This window comes from Periplaneta americana, chromosome 10 (assembly GCF_040183065.1).
Source record: "Periplaneta americana isolate PAMFEO1 chromosome 10, P.americana_PAMFEO1_priV1, whole genome shotgun sequence".
Classification (NCBI taxonomy): Eukaryota; Metazoa; Arthropoda; class Insecta; order Blattodea; family Blattidae; genus Periplaneta; species Periplaneta americana.
The window spans coordinates 1,218,228-1,239,118 of record NC_091126.1 but is presented as its reverse complement, the minus strand read 5'-3'; the positions used below and the strand labels follow the sequence as shown (position 1 = coordinate 1,239,118).

The 20,891-nt window shown below is 34.1% G+C and overlaps 1 protein-coding gene across 6 annotated transcripts in view; it reads right to left on the bottom strand.

The window, feature by feature from the left end:
- The window catches only part of LOC138707368 (zinc finger protein OZF-like), a 69,182-nt gene that overhangs the window by 40,399 nt on the left and 7,892 nt on the right, over positions 1-20,891 (bottom strand). For 5 of the 6 annotated variants that reach the window (XM_069836676.1, XM_069836675.1, XM_069836679.1 and 2 more), the window contains exons 2-3: positions 12,747-12,894; positions 8,818-9,080 (exon numbers count right to left, since the gene is read on the bottom strand). In XM_069836676.1, the coding sequence (XP_069692777.1) occupies positions 8,818-9,080; positions 12,747-12,867 (384 nt within the window). In that variant the 5' untranslated portion in view covers positions 12,868-12,894. The remainder of the gene's footprint in view (positions 1-8,817; positions 9,081-12,746; positions 12,895-20,891) is intronic. The other variant, XM_069836678.1, reaches the window with a different exon arrangement.

Below are 20,891 nucleotides of genomic sequence, written 5' to 3'. Positions count from 1 at the left end.
CAGAATACAAGGGGATTCAGCTACTGCAATAGACAACATATTCATCGGAAAAGAAAAAATAGGCATATCTCAAACAACCCCAATAATTAATGGTCTTTCGGATCATGATGCTCAACTCCTAAGTATAAATATTAACACATCATCAAAAAAACCAACTAAAGTGAGATTCAGAAATATAAACAGGGAATCATTAAATAATTTTGAAATAAATCTTAAAAGTGAAACATGGGAATCAGTATACAGTCGAAGTGATATGAACAGTAAATTCAACGAGTTTCATAAAACATTTCTAAATATTTTTGAATCCAGTTTTCCTGTAAAGTATAAAAATGAAACAATATGTAACAATAGATGGATTACACAAGGTATTAAAATCTCATGCAAAACCAAGAGATCATTATACATACAGAGCAGAAATAGTAATGATACAAACTTAAAACAACACTATAAAAATTATTCAAAAATATTACACAAAGTAATTCAAAAAGCTAAAGAATTACACTATAATACAACAATACAAAACTCTGATAATAAAATTAAAACAACTTGGAACATAATCAAAAAGGAAAGTGGACGATCAAAAAGTAAAGTAACAAACTATACCCTTATATCTAACAATACAAAAACATCAGACCCAAATGAAATTGCAAATATATTTAACAAATATTTTCTTACAATAACTGATAACCTCAACATCCCCCAAGATAATGTTACTAACAGTTTAGATTCTTTAACACAATATTTTCCGACAAAATTCCCAAATATTCAAATATTTCCAACAAACAAACAAACAAACAAGAAGTAATTGCAATTATTAAAAATCTAAAGTCAAAAAACTCCTCAGGGTATGATGAAATAACAAGCAAAAGATTAAAAGCGAGTTCACATATTATAGCTGGGCCATTAAGTTATTTATGTAACTATTCAATGTTCAATGGTATATTTCCTGAGAGATTAAAATATTCAGTGGTTATTCCTATCTTCAAAAAGGGAGAAACAATGTCTCCAGAAAATTACAGACCCATATCACTTCTACCAGTCTTCTCCAAAATCTTTGAAAAAGTAATGTATAGGGTGCGTCAGAAAGAACGGATGGATTTCACAGGGCAAGAAAATTTTAAGGATTCATCAAATCAAAAATTTATTGTTATCAACAGATTCACCAATATATGCAGTTTACTTATGGTATACAACATCATCCATATAATGTCCCTGGCTTTCGATACAGGCATCGAGGCGTTTTCTGAAGTTCGCCATCACTTTCACAGTCATAGTTGGTGGGATTGCCTCGATTTCTTCACGAATCGCCGTCTTCAGTTCATCCAGTGTATGTGGTTACTTATGCCTTCAAATGGTCCCAAAGAAAGAACTCGCAGGGCGCGAGATCTTACCGTAACCTCGGACAATCTCAGTGCAATAGCATGTTTACGGGCTGATCGTTGAGGTGGCCGGACAACCTACTGTCTGTTTCCACATTTGCAGGTGTACACGCGCTCCGTGGTCGTCCAGGTGATTTCTTCTTTAATGTTGAACCTGTGGTACGAAATGAAGCCACCCACCGCAAAATTGTATTCCGAGTTGGAATCCTATCCTAGCATGACGTCCGATGTCGAAAAGAGTCCTAAGTGGCGATCACAGACTCTTCATTTTTCAAAAATGTCTCTGCGATGAAAGCACGTTGTACACCAGACCAACACCACGTTCTCAACTGAAACTGCATTCTCTCGCTGACCCAACAGTCGTGGTCCCCCTCACTATATCCCTCCCCTCGCTGCATGTCAATAGTTTGAAATCCATCCGTTCTTTCTGACGCACTCTGTATAAAAGATTAGATCATCATCTAGAAAGATACAACATTTTAGTCCCAGAACAATTTGGATTTAGGAAAAATAAAGGCACATAAAACGCAACATTTAGTTTAACTGACAAAATTCTGGAGGCAGTTAATAAAAAATTACAAGTTGGAGGGATTTTCTGTGATTTATCCAAAGCATTTGACTGTATAAATCATAAAATGCTGCTAGATGAATTAGATTATTATGGAATTAAAGGTGTTGCACACCAATGGTTTCACTCATATCTCATAGATAGGAAACAGAAAGTTGAAATCAATACAACTATGAAATCTGCATCGACATGGGGAACTATTAATAATGGAATTCCTCAAGGATCAATATTAGGTCCCCTACTTTTTCTAGTGTTTATAAATGATCTTGCCCCCCTAATAAAAGATGTAGGTTATCCCATATTATTTGCAGATGACACAAGTATAGTAATTACAGCCAATAACTCCAACACATTCCAATCTTCAACAGAGGAAATTCTCTTCAAAATATGTGACTGGTTCTCAGTCAATAAATTGGTATTAAATTGTAACAAAACTAACATAATTCAATTTAAATCCTGTGCAAATTCAACCTCGCAAATTTCTAGTGCAATAATTAACAACAGATCCCTATTAGAAACAACGACAACCAAATTTCTTGGCTTAAAAGTCGATGTGTTAAATTGGAAAAATCATATTAAAGAAATTACCCCCAAACTAAATTCAGCTTGTTTTGCTATTAGAACTATGCAAAAGATAGTAAATATCAATACCTTAAAAACAATATACTTTGCATACTTCCACTCGGTAATGAGTTTTGGAATAATATTCTGAGGATATTCCACAGATAGTAACAGTATATTTCTATTACAAAAAAGTGTAATTAGAATAATAGTAGGTGCCAAATCTAGGCAATCTTGTAGGACTATTTTCAAAAAACTACAAATAATGCCCATGGCTTGTCAGTATATCTTTTCATTAATAGTCTTCCTCATATGTAATCATGAAAACTTTGTAACTAATTCAACAGTTCATAGCATAAATACACGTCAAAAAAATGACTTTCATACTCCATCGGCAAGTCTATCATGCTATCAAAAAGGAGTGCGTTATATGGCAGTAAAATTTTTTAATAGCCTCCCTATCGATATAAAAAATGAAACTCAAAACATAACATTATTTAGGGCCAAATTAAGTACCTAATTTCTCACGCCTTCTATTCTGTAAGTAAATTCATGACATTCAATAACACTTTATGAAATTGATACTAAAACTTTGTGTTGTACTAGTAGACTATATTGTAAAATCTCGTCTGTATATATATTTCATCTAGACTGTGACTATAAATTAAGACTTTATAATAGTATTAAGTTTTTTGACTTGTTCCATATTCTAGCTGTAAAGCAATGTATGAATACCATGGAATGTTAATAAATACAATACAATACAATACAATACAACCGCACTGAAGAACTTTTAAGTCTCGATGACCCAGAGTCATCTCATTCTCTTTAAGGGGAACTGTACATACGTCTTCCACATTAATTTACATATCCCACAAGCTATAAACAGTTATGATTAACTTCTATAATTTTCATCTAATGAGCCACATTATGGAATGATGTCCTACCATCTGTTAACAAATATGGTTTTCAATACAGGAAATATGCCTTATCATTTTGAAGAATGTATTGAATAACTACCAGAATTCTTCAAGTACTGCTTACAACAGAGTTTACATTGTATTAACTGCGCTTGCTGCCTTTAATTGATTAATAGTTTAAGTACAGTCACTCTAATAAAAACAATCATACATATACAGTTCTCATAATATACCCAATTCTGAAGTTCCAGCACTTATATTATCAACTGGATAATGTTACAACCTAATGATGTGTCAATACTTCCATTTTTGAAACAAGGAAGAGGGAACACATTATTTTCAGACCACAATCTCCCTGCTAAAAGAGCCTAAACCAAGCAGTTTATGATTATGCTCAACACACGAATAAATTACAAACAAAATTAAAATGAGTAGTCATTACAAAGGCTATGAAAATATTAATAATTGAAGCATTCAGTTTAAATCCTGTCCAAATTCAATCTTGAAAATTTTAAGTGCAATAATTAGCAATAGATCTCTATTAGAAACAACAACCAAATTTCTTGGCTTAAAAATCGATATGTTAAATTGAAAAATCATATTATAGAAATTACTTCCAAACTGAATTCAGCATGTTTTGCTATTAGATCTACGCAAAAGATAGTAAATATCAATACCTTAAAAACTGTACATAATTCCACTCGGTAATAAGTTTTGGAATAATATTCTGGGGAAATTCCGCAGATAGTAAAAGTATATTCCTACTACAAAAAAGAGTAATTAGAATAATAGTAGGTGTCAAATCTAGGGAATTGTGTAGGACTATTTTTTAAAAAAAAAAAAAAAAAAAACTACAAATAATGCCCATGGCTTGTCAATATTTTTTTTTTTCATTAATAATCTTCCTCATATGTAATCGTGAAAACTTCGTAACTAATTCAACAGTCCATAGCATAAATACGCATTACAAAAATGACTTTCATACTCCATTGGCAAGTCTATCATGCTAACAAAAATGAGTGAGTTATATGGCAGTAAAAATTGTTAATAGCTTCCCTATGGATATAAAAAATGAAACTCAAAACATAAGATTATTTAAGGCCAAATTAAAGAAGTACCTAATTTCTCATGCCTTCTATTCTGTTGGTGAATTCACGACATGCAACAACGCTTCATGAAATTGATACTAAAACTTAGTGTTGTACTAGTAGACTACATTGTAAACCTCGTCTGTATATATTTCAACTAGACTGTGACTGTAAATTAAGACTTTATAGAAGTATTAAGTTTTTTCACCTGTTCCACATTCTAGCTGTGAAACAATGTACGAATACCATGGATGTTAATAAATACAATACAATACAATGTGCCTGTATAAGAGCCCACGTTACATTTTATCTGATGTTGAGTTTATAGTGGAATAAAGGTTTCTGATTCTACTTCTATAATTTACCATATTAAGCATAAAAATAACCCCACCAGGTTCATATAAAAGATGGAAACATTCGTTGGAATAAAGGTTACAGTCCAAAGCATATGGCCATTAGCCCTGTATCTATCTTCAGAACTGTACTGTGTAGTGTAGAGAACATGGAGTCTTTAGACGTAAATGTCGATTCCCTTGGGAGTAACAGTGGTGTAAATGTAAACACAGAGAATGATGATAATACACTGTCACAAAGTGATATAAGCCATTATCAATAAGACGAAATATATAAAAATTGACACACATAACTGGAAGGATGTGAAATGGAAGAGAAGCAGGCAAGGAGTGTGTTAAGGCCCTAACCCACTGACGCGACTGGTAGTGAGCTGCTAGTTGCTTGTTATCACACATGGCCATTAGTTGCATTACTTTGTATGGAGTATAACCCACTGATGTGGAGCAGCTGCCGAATCGCACGGGGCCAAGTTTTCAAACACGAAGCACAGCCAAGTGAACAAAGTAATGAATGTCAATGTACAAAACTCACTGACATGGTCAGTCGCATGTGAGAACAGCCCATGTTTATTACTCCATAAAAGAACAGTGAACAAATATTACTTAGTGAAAGTTAGGTAATTATACCGATCAGGTCCTCCTATTCTTATGCCCACTTATTCCACTCTTTCTTCTTCACCTCCTCTCTCCTTATCCTATTTTCATTTTTACAACCTATCGTAGGACTGGATACCCTACATTATTACATTATGGCCACATGCTATTTTAATGTTTATGAGAAGGTGATTCATAGCAATGCCATAAGAATCTCTATTCCTGTGTCAATTTTACAACAGGCAACTGTTTGTCACTAATAATCAATAGTTCGTTGTGGATGAAGGATCTACTAAAAAGGCTAGATATGTTTTTCCCTTATCAACACAATTTTTTACGCCATCCGAACATTGAGTAAAAAGGAGTTTTAAACCTTACCTTTATGCCCTAAGGTACAACTAAAAGATGAAACATAGCCTATTTATAACATAATATTTTAAAATAATACTATGAGTTGAGAGATCTGTCCTGTAAAATAATAAAATTGTATATTTTTCACTTAACTGCTGTGAAGGGGTTAATTAGAAAGTTTTCGTATATTCTTTTTTTGTTGGTTATTTAACGACGCTGTATCAACTATGAGGTTATTTAGTGTTGATGAGATTGGTGATTGCGAGATGGTATTTGGCGAGATGAGGCCGAGGATTCGCCATAGATTACTTGGCATTCACCTTATGGTTGGGGAAGACCTCGGAAAAAATCCAACCAGGTAATCAGCCCAAGTGGGAATCGAATCCGCACCCGAGCGCAACTTCAGACCAGCAGGCAAGTGCCTTAACCGACTGAGCCACGCCGGCGGTTTATACATTTTTTTATTAAAGGATACCTTAGTTTGAAATTAAAAGGAAGAAAAAAAATATGTACTTTCAAAGAAATATATTTTGAAAAGAAAAGAAATGAACACATCTTTATAGAAGTGCTAATATTTTTGGCTTTGTAGAATTATCATTGAATGTTGCGGTGATTTACGAGAGATTAGACATTCTTTTCCCTTCTCTTAAAATTTTACAGCACCTCAACATTTGGTAAAAAGCAGTTTTAAACTTCACGAATACTAATGTTTTCTTCAAATATAAAGAAAATATGCAAGTAATCATACTAAAACAAGAATTCTGAAAGCCAAAATATGTCTTTAAAATCTACTAGGGTACTCAATATTAGGCCTACCTAATTTGCAAATAATTTTAATACGCTTCACTAGTAAACTAAAAATATGTATTTAAATAATTATCCAGACCCTAGTTGAACTGGAATATTGAGAAATGCCATGTGTCTAGAAAACCAAACTTTTCAGGAGATACAAAAAACATCTCAGATCCTAGATTTATGCTCTTATTATTTTTGTCTTAACACTTTAGCTGAAATGAATGTTGATGGGAATATGTGGGGGTTTCTTTTCATAATATCATGAGTCTACATATTTAGAATATTAAATCATATATAACTCAATTTCGTAAAAAAATGGACATGTGGAGTTTCTGACTATTGCGATCCAGTTACTAGTTAAAAACAATTATTTTGTATTAGAGTAAGTTATATTAAAATACATTTTTCAAAATGTCCCAAGGAAAACATGTGTTGAAGTTTACAGGAAATGCACATGTAAATGTTCACAAAATATGATGAAAAATGCAAAATTTGGTTTTATGTATATTTGGCATGCTTATTCATTTATGTGTCACTTTGTTATTCATATTTTCGGTCATTTAAATGTCTCTGTGTGCGGTGCTTTTCATACTTTAAAGTGAGAGTTTTTCTTCATGGTGTAATCTCTGGCAAAAATTTGTATCGATTTCTTCTATTTCCTTTTTGATGAATTGTAACATTGGTCGAAAGATTTCACACTCATTCTTGTATTGTGGAAAACTTATCATCGTGTTTGCAAAAATAATACTTGAGCGTATGGAATGTACCATATGTGGAATGCTTCAAGAACATGGGATGAATCCAATATCGTCGATTTTGTTTATTGTGATGAACATCATAGAATAGCAGGGTTACTATCTCTTCAACCGCATGTGTAAAGTTGCGAGATCAGTCGCGTCAGTGGATTAGGGACCTTGATATGATTATGTCTGTGGTTGCTCTAGGTCTTGTTCAGAAGTACTTTCAATTGAAGAATAGTACCAACCTTCCTATGATGAGCAAACTATTCTTTATGAAGTCTGTGGATGCAAAACAACTAGTTTGAAAGGCCAGGAAAGAGAATTTGCAACAAACTTCTTGCAAAATTTTCTTACACCTTGAAAATATTTGTATTTGGTCTCTAGTAGACTTATCAGTGAGGTATATCAGAAATTATTGTGTTTGGGGCATAGTTTCCTGCCTTGTGACAGGGATTTTGTCCTAATATAAAATCAGAAATGGGTGTCAGAGGTCTTTGTTCCCTCGCAGTGGAAGTATGTTATCCTTATCACCAACTCTTTTATAAACATGAAATTTTACATCGTAGAAATTAAAACTAAAGACTTTAAAGGTTTCCGCAGTGCAGAGAACAAACATTCTTCTGAAAAATTCTGGGATAAAAATCACCGAAGTCATGTGGCTTAAATGTTCAAAAAATTAGAAAATCACATAAGAAGATTAACCCTAAAGTCAAGTGTCATAAGCAGATTACCAATCACCAAGGTATAGGGATCGATGTTATCTGGGCTAAAGGGCCGTGGTCTGTTGGGAGACATCGATAGTGGTGTGGTCCTTTAGCCCGGATAACTATGACGCCAGCCGTGAAAGCCTACATTCCAAGAATTAAAGAAGAGTACAAAACCTTTTATGAGCTGTATGAACACCATGTTAAAACGCACTGGCAATTATCAAGGTCCTAATTGCCCTCATATTATGTTTTGTGTCAGACTTTATGATAGCACTACTGTATTATGTAGAATATTATTTTCGTCAACTTGCTACATTTTGTGGTGGCAGGAGTACAGCCTTTCATTTTTATTTTTTATTATTTATTTTTGTGCTTTATGAGTGCACTAAGTTATATTCGTTTAGAATTCACTTGAATATAATAAAGGTAAATAGTACGCTATGGAAATGACAATCATTACTATTACTAAACCAGAAAACTTATTATGAAAGTGCAGTTGAATAAGGGTCTATGTCGTGCAGTCAAGTCACACGGCTGATATTTTAGTGTCCTGGCTTTAAACGTATCTCTCTCAGAAACACTTTAACATGACAAAGAACCCCTGTTTGGCTGCATGCTTCTATTAATTGTATTTTATTAAGACAAGTTATAGTCATCTTATTTTCCTGCAACTAAGTTCATTTCCTAATCAGAGATGTTCGATAACAATAAGTATGCAATACAGAAAATGTTGTATGATTTCTTGCTTTATTTCAACTTACAAAATGAGACAGACCCATCCTTGCAGCAGCAGCAGCAGCGGTGCAGATACTGGTAACGCTCTGCTTCCTGCCCATCAACTTTGCTCTTCGCTCCCTTGCCTTCTGAGCTTCAAGGGATCTACGAATTGCTTTTTCAGCCTCAGACTCTTTTGCTCTTCTCTCTCGTTTCAGAATGGCATCTCTAAGTCTTTGCCGAGCTATTTGTTCTGGTGTTAACCTTGCCCTTCTTTCCCGAGCACGTTGTGCATCTCTCATCCTACGAGCTACAAGAAATGACACTCATCACATACCCAAACTAAGCACCTCAAAAACATTTTTAACTTAACTTTATTTGCTGATCGCAATCTACGAAGGTTAAATTGGTACTAGGATTACGCCTTGCTGTGTTCTTTTTTATTACACACTACAAAAAAATTTTTTGATTAATGGCAGGTACTTGACTTTTTGTCATTCACCCATATAAAGACAGTTATGTAGATCAATTTATTGACAAAGTCGTTGCTCAGGGTGTGCCACAGGAGGCTGGTCTACGTTACACCCATGATAAAATTATGCCAGAGAGGAACCAGAGCTCCCAGAGAAAACCCTGTGTTACCTGAACCACAGACTTGCCCACCACAAGTTATAAATCAGGGATATGCCGGGGATCGAACCTGGGTCCACGCAATTATGAGTCTAGCGCTCTAGCCACTAGATTACCATAGTGGCTAAACAGAAGATTCTAATGCATTAAAATTTTTTAAATTCAATATCTCAAATAAAATTTAAATTATTAATCTATAAACAGAACACTGGCAGATAGTACATGATACACAAATATTGGATTCTCCTTGTGTCCTGAAAAGAATTGTGTATGTATAGATGTTCGTAGTTGCTTTCATGCACTTTACAAATATATCAAAGAACTTAAAAACTGTGACAATATTATACCAGCAGCACAGTTCATACCAAATGAACAGTTCACAAACAGAAGTAACCACAAGCTCATATCTAGGAAGAACTAATTTGTAAGACATTTCATACATTCAAGAAAGTAGTTTTATTAGTAACTCGAGCTGTCAATGTAAAACATTTATCTATGTAGAGAATTTGGTAAAGTAAAAATTAACAAAAGCAAAAGCCTATATTATCTTCCACTGAGGTTCTTGTTGATATGTACAGCTATTATCAGGCGTACAACTCACTCGATAATATGTGTCAGAGGAAGAACAATTGTTTGTATGCATCTGAAGGAACTGACCCCCTACCCCATTATCTCCTGGCCTAGTTGCGTCATAAGTGGTGCCTTCTTGGTATCACTTGTGAGGTTCAGACCTATTTTTGGACAGTTGACTAAACAACAACAAAGCCTATACATTAGAAATAATAAATTCTCACATCATTAATAATATACATACATATACACACACACTGTGTTAAATTCCCTATCCAACTTGCCAGCTAGCAGAAACCTGATGACACTAGTGACTAATACAAATTCTTTTCCCCATATAATGTATTTAATATTCGTGACAGTAATACTGTATATTGTTTTCATAGACCAGGAAATAACAAATATTATAAAGATATAAGTATTTTAAAGGAGGCCAATATGAGGATAGATTTCATTATCAAATTTAATTTGTTTACTTCTGCATCCAAAATCAGTTTGATTACCTTTTCTCCATCTTCTACACTTTCATTTAAATATGACAAAATGTGTCGAAAGAGAACATTCGGAATAGGCGAATGACAGTGATTTTTTATTCAATAAGATATGGTGGTACAAATTACTGCACCTTTTCATTCTCCTGTCCATTAATATCTGCAGTTACTAGATGTCTTTTTTTTTCCCCGGACATCAGTGGCATAGGCATAGGCATAGGGGGCCCACCGAGCTGAAGCCCCCTCCCCCCAAATTTTCAAAAAATATTTTAAAATTATTTTATTTAAAGCATGAAGTAACAATCCACCATTGGTGATGTGAGTGCAACACTGAAAGAAAAATATTGTTTGACTGTTTTTACTAACAATGGCCAATATTTAGAATTACAAATCCTTTAGGTTTGTTCCAGCAGGCAATTCAGAATGTGTTACGAACTAATACCGAACATCTTTCGACACATGCCCTAGTTGAGTAGATTCTCAGAAATAGTTCGGGATTTTATGTTGTTGGGACATTTCTTGAACTGTTCTTTCATGGACTTCCGAGTTCCTTCTCATGTTAAAATTATTTTCATCTTCTGAACTTAATTCGTCATAAAATAAATCACTGTCACCTTCCAAATCACTTACAATCGATTATTTTTTTATATTACTCTGCCCAGTCTCGAAGCATTTTAACCTCAGCCTCAGATTAAGCAACGCATGCATGCGTCAGCAGTTCCTGCTATTAATTGAGAATAAATTTCACTCATTCCGAATGTGTTCCAAAGTACATTTGAACAGGAAACTGGAAGATCAGAATCGGTTCTAGTCTGTTGGAATGCACAGTTCAGAATCGATTATGAACCATGCTAAAACAAAGCTTTTATATTTCTGCTCACAAGTTGTTTTAATTTGGCCATGATTACAATATATATATATATATATATATATATATATATAGCTACAGTTCAACACAATAACTAGATTGGATTTTGTTTTATAAAAATATTATTGGAAAGTCTAAATTGATTTTAAATTTCATGGCATTAAATAAAAATAATTTTTCACTCATAATTTTCTGCCCAAGGGTAGGTCTTTCACTGCAAATCCAGCATTGTCTAATCTTCCCTATTTCCTGCCTTCCTCTTAATCTGAATACAATCCATATATCTTAATGTTGTCAATCATCTGATATCTTCTTCTGCCCCAAACTTTTCACCCGTTCACCATTCCTTCCAGTGCATCCTTCAGCAGACAGTTTCTTCTTAGCCAGTGATTCAGGCACTTCCTTTTTCTCTTCTTGATCAGTTTCAGCTTTATCTTCTTCCACTCTTTCTAGCACAGCTTCATTTTTTATTCTGTCAATAATAATAATAATAATTGCCTTTTAAAGATGTTGCATGTAAGTTATGGACAAATTTGTCAAGTGATGTTCCCAAAAGTTGGCCCCCCATCTTAAATTCCCGACTATGTCACTGCTGACATGCCCTCTTTTGAGGCGTATATCATACAGGTATCACGATTTATGTCAGCACTGAAACTTCTCATACGACTCATGGAGCTGTGCCTCACCCATTATTAAGTGACAGTAGGCTACAAGCGAAATCAGAAATCATATTGCACGAAGTATTTCGTACTTGTCTTTCTAGTTCCTTTGGAAAAGTAAAAAACATAATAATAATAATAATAATAATAATAATAACAACAACAATAATAATAATAATAATAAATTAATTAATTCGGAGTTGCTTCCATTATTTTTTTAACAATTCACTGCTGAACAATGTGGTTCTTACTTAAAACAGCCATATTTCTTTTAAAGTCTACAAATTATAAACCCAATCCAAGCTGTCTGCTTTTGTAGTTATAGAGTTAAAGCTATGTGTATGCGCACATTCATAGCATGAAGAAAACTGCCAAAGTGTCCCTACTGTTTAAATATGTATATTGTGGTAGTCATCTTCAAGAAATGTCAAACCATTGCTGGCCTGGTATAAGCCCATAGGAGCAGGAAATGAATGAGAATACGCCACTTGAACAAATGAGAAAAATAAAAAATTACTTAAGAAGTAAACACACAAATAAAAAAAAAGAAAAAGAAAAAGCATTAAAAATATATCAGTCCGCAATCAGATAATTCTTCTAGATATCACATATATTCTATAATAAGATGAATGTATGTTTCTACAATCCCAATACAAATGTAAAAACCTAATCTCTATCAACAGAACCAATCCCACCAGAAGACGAAAACTTAAACAAAAAATAAACAAACGTTTCATTCAATTATAAATAGGATCTACCTGCAATTTCTTCTGGAGTCTGATTTGCTCTCCTTTCCCTTGCTTTCTGAGCTTCTATAAGACGCTGTTGTCTCTCCCTCTCCTCGCAATTCTCCTGCAAGAACTTCTTTGATCTAGGCATTCAGTCTCTGCATCACATTACAGCAATCTGAGGCAAAACAAGCAATACAACATTGTTACATTTCCCTAAGGCTCTATGTTAGTGGGTGTAACCATCTAACATTTTGGTTCTTTCTTTGCCAGTTGCAGTTTGCAACGAGGACAATATTTCCCGCTCTGTCAAACATTTAGCATGGCATAGCTCCTATGGTAGCGAACCTATCCCGCTGCAATTTTTTTTTTTTTTACTGATAGTTCAATATCTAAGGAAAGGATAGAAATAAATTCGAAATCAAATTCTTTTTTTAAAGTGAAAAAAAAAAACTAAACTTCGAAGTGATCTGTCCAGAATAGACATAGAATAGACATTTACAAAAGTTGATAAGCAACAAACTTTTTATTTTTCACTTTAGATGAGAGGGTCAAAGTGACAAAAATATTGATAAAGAATGGAAATTACTTTTAAAAGTTCTCGCTACTTACCTCTACCAGTTTTCGAGTTATGACAAGTTAAACAAACTAGCATTTTCACTTGATAGAGGACTCTTAGTCTTTTAATGGTAGCTTCTCATAGAGTCTTCACACTGATTTCAAATCTGTTTACAAAATGTTTCCAATGCCCAAGTTTTTTTTTTGAGTTAATACTGAGTTTTTTAATTTAATTAAAATATTTCCATTGCATAAATAACATCCTATACTGATTAGGTCTAAATTTTTGTTTGTTAAAAAAAAGAAGGAAAGGTTCATTCGTATACATTTTTTCATGTCGACTTCAAATTTCTTTATTAAAATAGTGGAACTGTGCAATAAACATGCGCAGTATGTTATCACTGGAACTTGGAAACTCAGGTGGTCCAAATTTTGTTTCTGTGTCTGTACATTTGTTTGATATTACTGGGAATCAATAATGAAAATATGCTACACTACCCAACATGAAATTTACCTCCGTGAAGACAATACATGTTTTTAGTCCATTTTCACGCGTAGATTCTGAAAACAATGTTTAAAATGCCACATCACGTCACGTCACATCGAAAACCAGTTTGCATGCCACCTGGTAACATGCATGTCATATGTTGGCTACCCGTCCTACACAATTACTTACATAAGTTACTTACAAAATGTAAAGATGAAACTGTGTTATTTGTTATATCATCTAACCAAGCCTTCGTCAGTAATAAATCTGTCTTTTCTTCTGGAAGTAGACACAGCAAGGAGAGAACCCAGGTCTGGCATTTCTAATGGGTTGTAAAGTAATATATCCCACATAAAACGTGATGTAACTTATGTGAGAATAAGTGTCCAGACGACTGGCGATTGTTTATAAATTCATCTAGGTTTAGCTTAAAAGCAGTGTTACTTCATAATTACAATGAATTTCCATCTGTTCTTGTTTTCCTTTCTGTAGGTCTTAAAGAAAGTTATGAAAGTATACTAAGATTGTGCGTGTTTTAAAACATGAGGCTCATTGTTGGAAGATACACGGTGACCTTAAAGTAATTGGTTTGCTGCTTGATTTGCACAAAATATTGTTTTCTGTTTGTTGGACAGCCGTGCTACAGAAAAACATTATGTGGTACAACAGTGGGACAAGCGGCAGGAATATATTCTGGGAGAAAGTAATGTAAAGAAACACCTTTGGTTCAGCACGATAAGATTATTCTTCCTCCCTTACACATAAAACTTGGACTGATGAAGAATTTTGTTAAGACACTCAACAAGGATGGTAGTAGATTTGCATATTTCCACAGTTAACATACAGAAAATTGAAAGAAGGGATTTTTATTGGACCTCATATAAGAAAACTCATGGCGGATGAAATGTTTGAGAAAAATTGACAAATGGTTGAATTAACAGCTTGGCAATCATTTGTTGTTGTGCTTGGTTTTATTGGAAACACAAAAGAAGAAAACTATAAAACTTGGTGTCAAATTTATTGAAATGCTACAAAAACATGGGTTGTCGAATGTCTTTGAAATCCATTTCCTTCATTCACATCTAAACTTTTTTCTGGAAAATCTGGGTGATGTTAGTGATGAACAAGGGGAACAGTTTCATCAAGACATGTTCATCATGAAGAAGAGGTATTAGGGTCGTAATGATAGGGGATTACTGTTGGTTTATTGTGAGGGAGAGCAGACAGAAGTACAAGAGAAAATCACATAATACCAAACATTTTTAAGCAAAGTTGCAGGCAAGTTCCCTTAAAATATGGCCCAAATACTACTGCATGCATATAAAACTACATGTGTGAATTAATCTTAACCTAACATGAGCACATTATATAATATATCATTTTATCATAAGAATTAATTTAAAATAATATTTTATCTGAAACCGCATATGTGAGAGTCTAAATGTATTTATATCTTTTTAACCTGACGTGATAGCACGTATGGGCGAATCCAGAAATGCATATAGAGTGTTAGTTGGGAGGCCGGAGGGCAAAAGACCTTTGGGGAGGCCGAGATGTAGATGGGAAGATAATATTAAAATGGATTTGAGGGAGATAGGATATGATGGTAGAGACTGGATTAATCTTGCTCAGGATAGGGACCAATGGCGGGCTTATGTGAGGGCGGCAATGAACCTCCGGGTTCCTTAAAAGCCAGGAAGTAAGTAAGTAAGTGATAGATTTCTATGGCGATTTTCAAAATCAGCGCAACTTTTTCGTTAAGAATCACCTATTTTTATCACAGAGGTATGACACATTTTTTTGTTGGGCAGTGCTATTTATGTCGTATGTTACTTTGGTTTTTAAATTTGCAATGGAAAATCAGGTTTCTTAACAAAAAGTGCTACGGTAGCAATATACATGGAAAAATAGGTATGCTAACATCAACTATTTCAAATATGGATTCTTGCAAAAGCAGGGAATCATTGCTGAAACTACAAAGCAAAAGTATTTATACAATGTGACAAGATGACAGAAAAAATGAAAGTTAAGTTATGTTATGTTTTATTTAACGACGCTCGCAACTGCAGAGGTTATATCAGCGTCGCTGGATGTGCCGGAATTTTGTCCCGCAGGAGTTCTTTTACATGCCAGTAAATCTACTAACATGAGCCTGTCACATTTAAGCACACTTACATGTCATCGAACTGGCCCAGGATCGAACCCGCAACCTTGGGCATAGAAGGCCAGCGCTATACCAACTCGCCAACCGGGTCAACAAAATGAAAGTTTAACGTATTGTAAGAGGAAAGGGAAAAGTCTACCAGCCAAGAAACGAGCAATGATAAAGTAGGATGCGCTTACATGTAATTAGTAATGATAATGAAGTTAGGTTAGTCACTTTGCCACATTGAAAATTTAATTATGAAAAGTACAATATCCTGCATGAGAGTATACATAAAAAAGCATAAGGGAATTTAAGGAAGGATATTAGGCAAGGATAAACGTGATCAAAGATGAGAATGGTGATTTGCTTGCAGACTCTCATTTCATCCTGAACAGATGGAAAAACTTTTTTGGGCTACTAAATCTACAGAGGCCAAATATAAATGATTGGTTTAATATTCAAATACAAACTGCTGAGCCATAATATTCTTTTGAGAAAATTAACTCCTTATGTAGATGAAATTATTGCGGATCATCACTGTGGTTTTAGTGTAACAGATCGACTATTGATCAGATTTTTGTATTTGACAGATATTGCAGAAAAATGGGAGTATACGGGCACAGTAGATCAGTTATTCGAAGATTTGAAAAGGCATATGACTCGGTTAAGAGAAAAGTTTTAAATTATATTCTTACTGAATTTGGTATTTCCAAGAAACTAGTTTGATTAATTAAAATGTGTCCCAGTGAAAGTATACAGCAGAGTTAGCGCAGGCCAGTTTTTGTTTCACGCTTTTCCAATTCACTGCGGGTTAAACCAATGCACTATCACCTTTACTTTTTAACTTTGCTCTAGAATATACCATTAGGAAAGTCCAGGAAAACAGAGGGGGTTTGGGATTGAAAAGGTTACATCAGCTGCTTGTTTATGTGAATTACCTGAATATGCTAGGAGAAAATTCACAAACTATTAGGGAAAACACGGAAATTTTACTTGAAGCAGGTAATGAGATAGATTTTGAAGTAAATCCCGAGAAATAGTATATGATTATGTCTCATGACCAGAATATTGTACGAAATGGAAATATAAAAAACGAAAAATTATCCTTTGAAGAGGTGGAAAAATTCAAATACCTTGAAGCAACAGTAACAAACAGAAATGACACTCGAGAGGAAATTAAACGCACAATAAATACGGAAAACGTCTGTTATTATTCAGTTGAAAAGCTTTTGTCATCTAGTCTGCTTTAAAAAAACTGAAAGTTAGAATTTATAAAACAGTTGTGTCACTGGTTGTTCTGTATGGTTATGAAACTTGGACTCTCACTTTGAGAGAGAAACAGATGTTACGGGTGTTCGAGAATAAGGTGCACAGGAAAATATTTGGGGCTAAGAGGGATGAAGTTACAGGAGAATGGAGAAAGTCACACAATGCAGAACTGCACGCATTGTATTCTTCACCTAACATAATTAGCAACATTAAATCAGACGTTTGAGATGGGGAGGGCATGTAGCATGTATGGGTGAATCTAGAAATGCATATAGAGTGTTAGTTGGAAGACCTGAGGAGAAAAGACATTTGGGGAAGCGAAGACATAGATGGGAGAATAATATTAAAATAGATTTGAGAAAGGTGGATTATGATGGTAGGGACTGGATTAATCTTGCTCAGGATAGGGACTGATGGCAGGCATATATGAGGGTGACAATAAACCTCTGGGTTCCTTACATGCCATTCGTAAGTTGTAAGTTATTTATGAATATTTTCGTCAGTTTTCTTTGTGCAAACATATTCTCAGTTATAATTTCATTTTTACATAGGCTACATCTATTTAGTTACTTGCTCAACCAAATCTGTTATGAAAAACAAACCTATCAGAATTCTTAATTAGGCCTATTATTAATTGCTTACATGTTTAGGAAGTAAAGCTACAAGGTTGTATCTGAGGTTGAAAATTTAATTTTGTAAATGGACATAATTTCATACAAAAAGTGAACAAGACACCTAATTATGGAGTGATATTTCAGTTTAATGCATACCATGTGTAGAAGAAGGGAAAATGTTCGCATACAGTATTACATCATCATCTACAATATGCTCAACATAGGCCTATGTCGACTGAGCTCCCTACATATACAAAGAAACTCTCCAAAGTCATATTGTCTTCCCTTTGGTGTCATGTAGGTCCTGTTACTGTATTAGAATGTTACTCCATGTAGAACTTTATTAAATACATCCTTAGTGAAGTTCCACATACAGATTATTTTAAATGTTTTTCACCTTAAGCAAAAACTCTGAAGTCATCTTCCAAATAATGATCTTGAAAGAAAATTTGGTATTTTTTATATACATGCAAATTTTCGTCTTATTTTGTAGAATAAAGGAAACTTTTTGTAAAATTGTTCTATTTTTTTTTTAGAAACCACTTAAGTCAAACATATTCAAACATGAATAATGAGTCATATTCTATTAAAAAAGTATTATTTTTCACACAGAAATTTGCATTAGGCCTACACTTATATTTATATTTTTGCAATTCTTCACTCAAGCACAGAGTTGCCATATGCCACAGATTTTGCAGACAGTCAGCGAGTTTACGCTTCAAAAGTAAGTGTGGGTCGAAAAACAGAAGTCCACAATTTAAATGCAATGGACAAAAATCTGGAAAATTGCAAGAGTTGCTGAAAACTGTAGAAGTTTATTTCTCTGCACCTGGACTTCATGCCAACATTGAAAGCATTTTCTTTGATGAATGCTCAGGGAACAGATTATTGCTTAAGACAGTGAATGTTAATACTGTAGATAGAGTGGTTGTTTAAAAGCCAACTGTCCGAAGACAGGTCTGAATATCACAAATGACACCAATAAGGCAATACTCATTAGGAGACTAAGTTACGAGATAATGGGGTAGGGTAGCCAGTTCCTTTCCCCCTCCATTGCATACATCGCTGACTAAAGTAAAGGCAGAAGAAATAGGCGGATTTTTGGTCTTGTGCGGAGACTACTCACACCTTCCTAATGCTAGTTGAAGGGTACACGGGGAAAAACGAACACTGTCACAATGCTGTTAAGGGTGATGTCATTATCTAATTCACTGTATTAATACAAACGTTAGTGTTATTTTTATCAAAAGTGGTAAAGGAGAATTAAAACCACAGATACACTCATCATTCCCTTCGTTTCAAGTAGAAACATCAATAAATTTTGCAATAATATACCGAAATAGATCACTATCTCACCCTTAATGGAAATGTGACATTGTTTGTTTTTCCCGTGTACCCTTCAGTTGTGATATTACTGTGTTATAGCTTGTTCGCAAATATAGGCCTACATCATAATAAACAGTATTTTTAAATACTAATCATCCAAGTAATCACTATCATGTCTCAGTCGAGTCTTGGTATCAGAAGTCATACTAAAGGCATTATTTATCAAGTTTACAGATTCTTGAAAGAACTTAAAGTTTGTGAGGACATTAAAAGTGTCCTATCATCAACGCAGACAGCCACTGCCAAGGCGTGTTTCTCTATGATTGGTTCAGAGAATTTGTGCAGAACAATTTTTTAGTCATACTTATTGTGTTGTTTTACTAAAATAAGTCAATCTTAAATGTGCTTCTAATACATAAGTATTTTTTATTACGAAACTCGTTCACGTTATAATAACGTGTATATTTTCTACACACAGTAAAAATATATTAAATTTTTGCACTTTGATTTTTAATTTTCTCATGATTCACAAAGTTGATAACTGTATAAACATTATTTAGTATTTATTATTTCAATACAATATTCTCAAAACACATAAAAATGAAATACTTGTGTATAAAGCGAAATATTTTATATATTGTATTCGGTTTACATTACATTATAATAATTATTACACTTGTGAGATGGCTCACTTGCAAAATATTATAAATGATAATATCATCTGAAGTCTGATTAGTGTAATATCTTACTATTCAGTGATGTATGTAATGGAGGGGAAAAGAGAACTGGCCACCATAACTCATTATCTCCTGGCTTATTTACCTTATGAGTGATGCCTTATTGTTGTCACTTATGAGTTTCAGACCTGTGTTTGGACAGTTGACTAAACAAAACAACAATATTCAGTAAATCAGGTATTTGTAATTATTAGAAATAAAGTTATCATTTTACTTGTTCTTTTGAGTTTCCCTATAGTGCAAAACGTGTGAATGGAGGAGTAATTTATTTGAGACAGGACCACGCACCAAACAGGTTCTGAGGGCTATAGGAGTCGGGGTAGTGAATGAGAGGTTCGCCATACCCGCCTATTTTTTCTGCCCCTAGTATAGTAACATATTACACTAATCACCTCCAGATGTATACAAACAATTGTTCTTCCTCTGACATATATCATCAAGTAAGATGTACAGCCTGACAATAGATGTACGTATCAGCCAGAACCTCAGAGGTACAGATACAGTATAATATGAAACATCTAAAAATGCAGTGAATGGTGAATGTAGAGTATCCAACGCCCACTGAACGAATATTTCACTTTTATCACTGCCAATGTTGCGCTATAATCGTATATGGAAGGTAGGCTATAACAAAAACCTAAACTAACCAAACCTAACCTGTCAAAGAAGCAACAAGTTATACTAAATATGTGTAAAATTGGCCTATGTCTCTATAGTGGGCGGGACATAAGTAACATTGACCGTATTTAATAATTTTCTAGATCTATTTCCATATATTTTTTTACCAGAACAAGTTACATAACATTGACATTATCTCTAGCATTACCACTATGAATTAGTTTTATATTATTTGGTTGAATCAACAGAGTGGTGATACACAAAGGTCAATGGTCTGCTGCTAAAATAAATACCACAGGAACTGGCAATACTGATTACTGAAGGTGAAACGAAATAGGGCTCCGAAGAAAACATTCTGAACTTTTATGACTGGGCGCACTTCCGTACAGGAACAGTGGCATTTCCTCTAAGGTTAGAGGT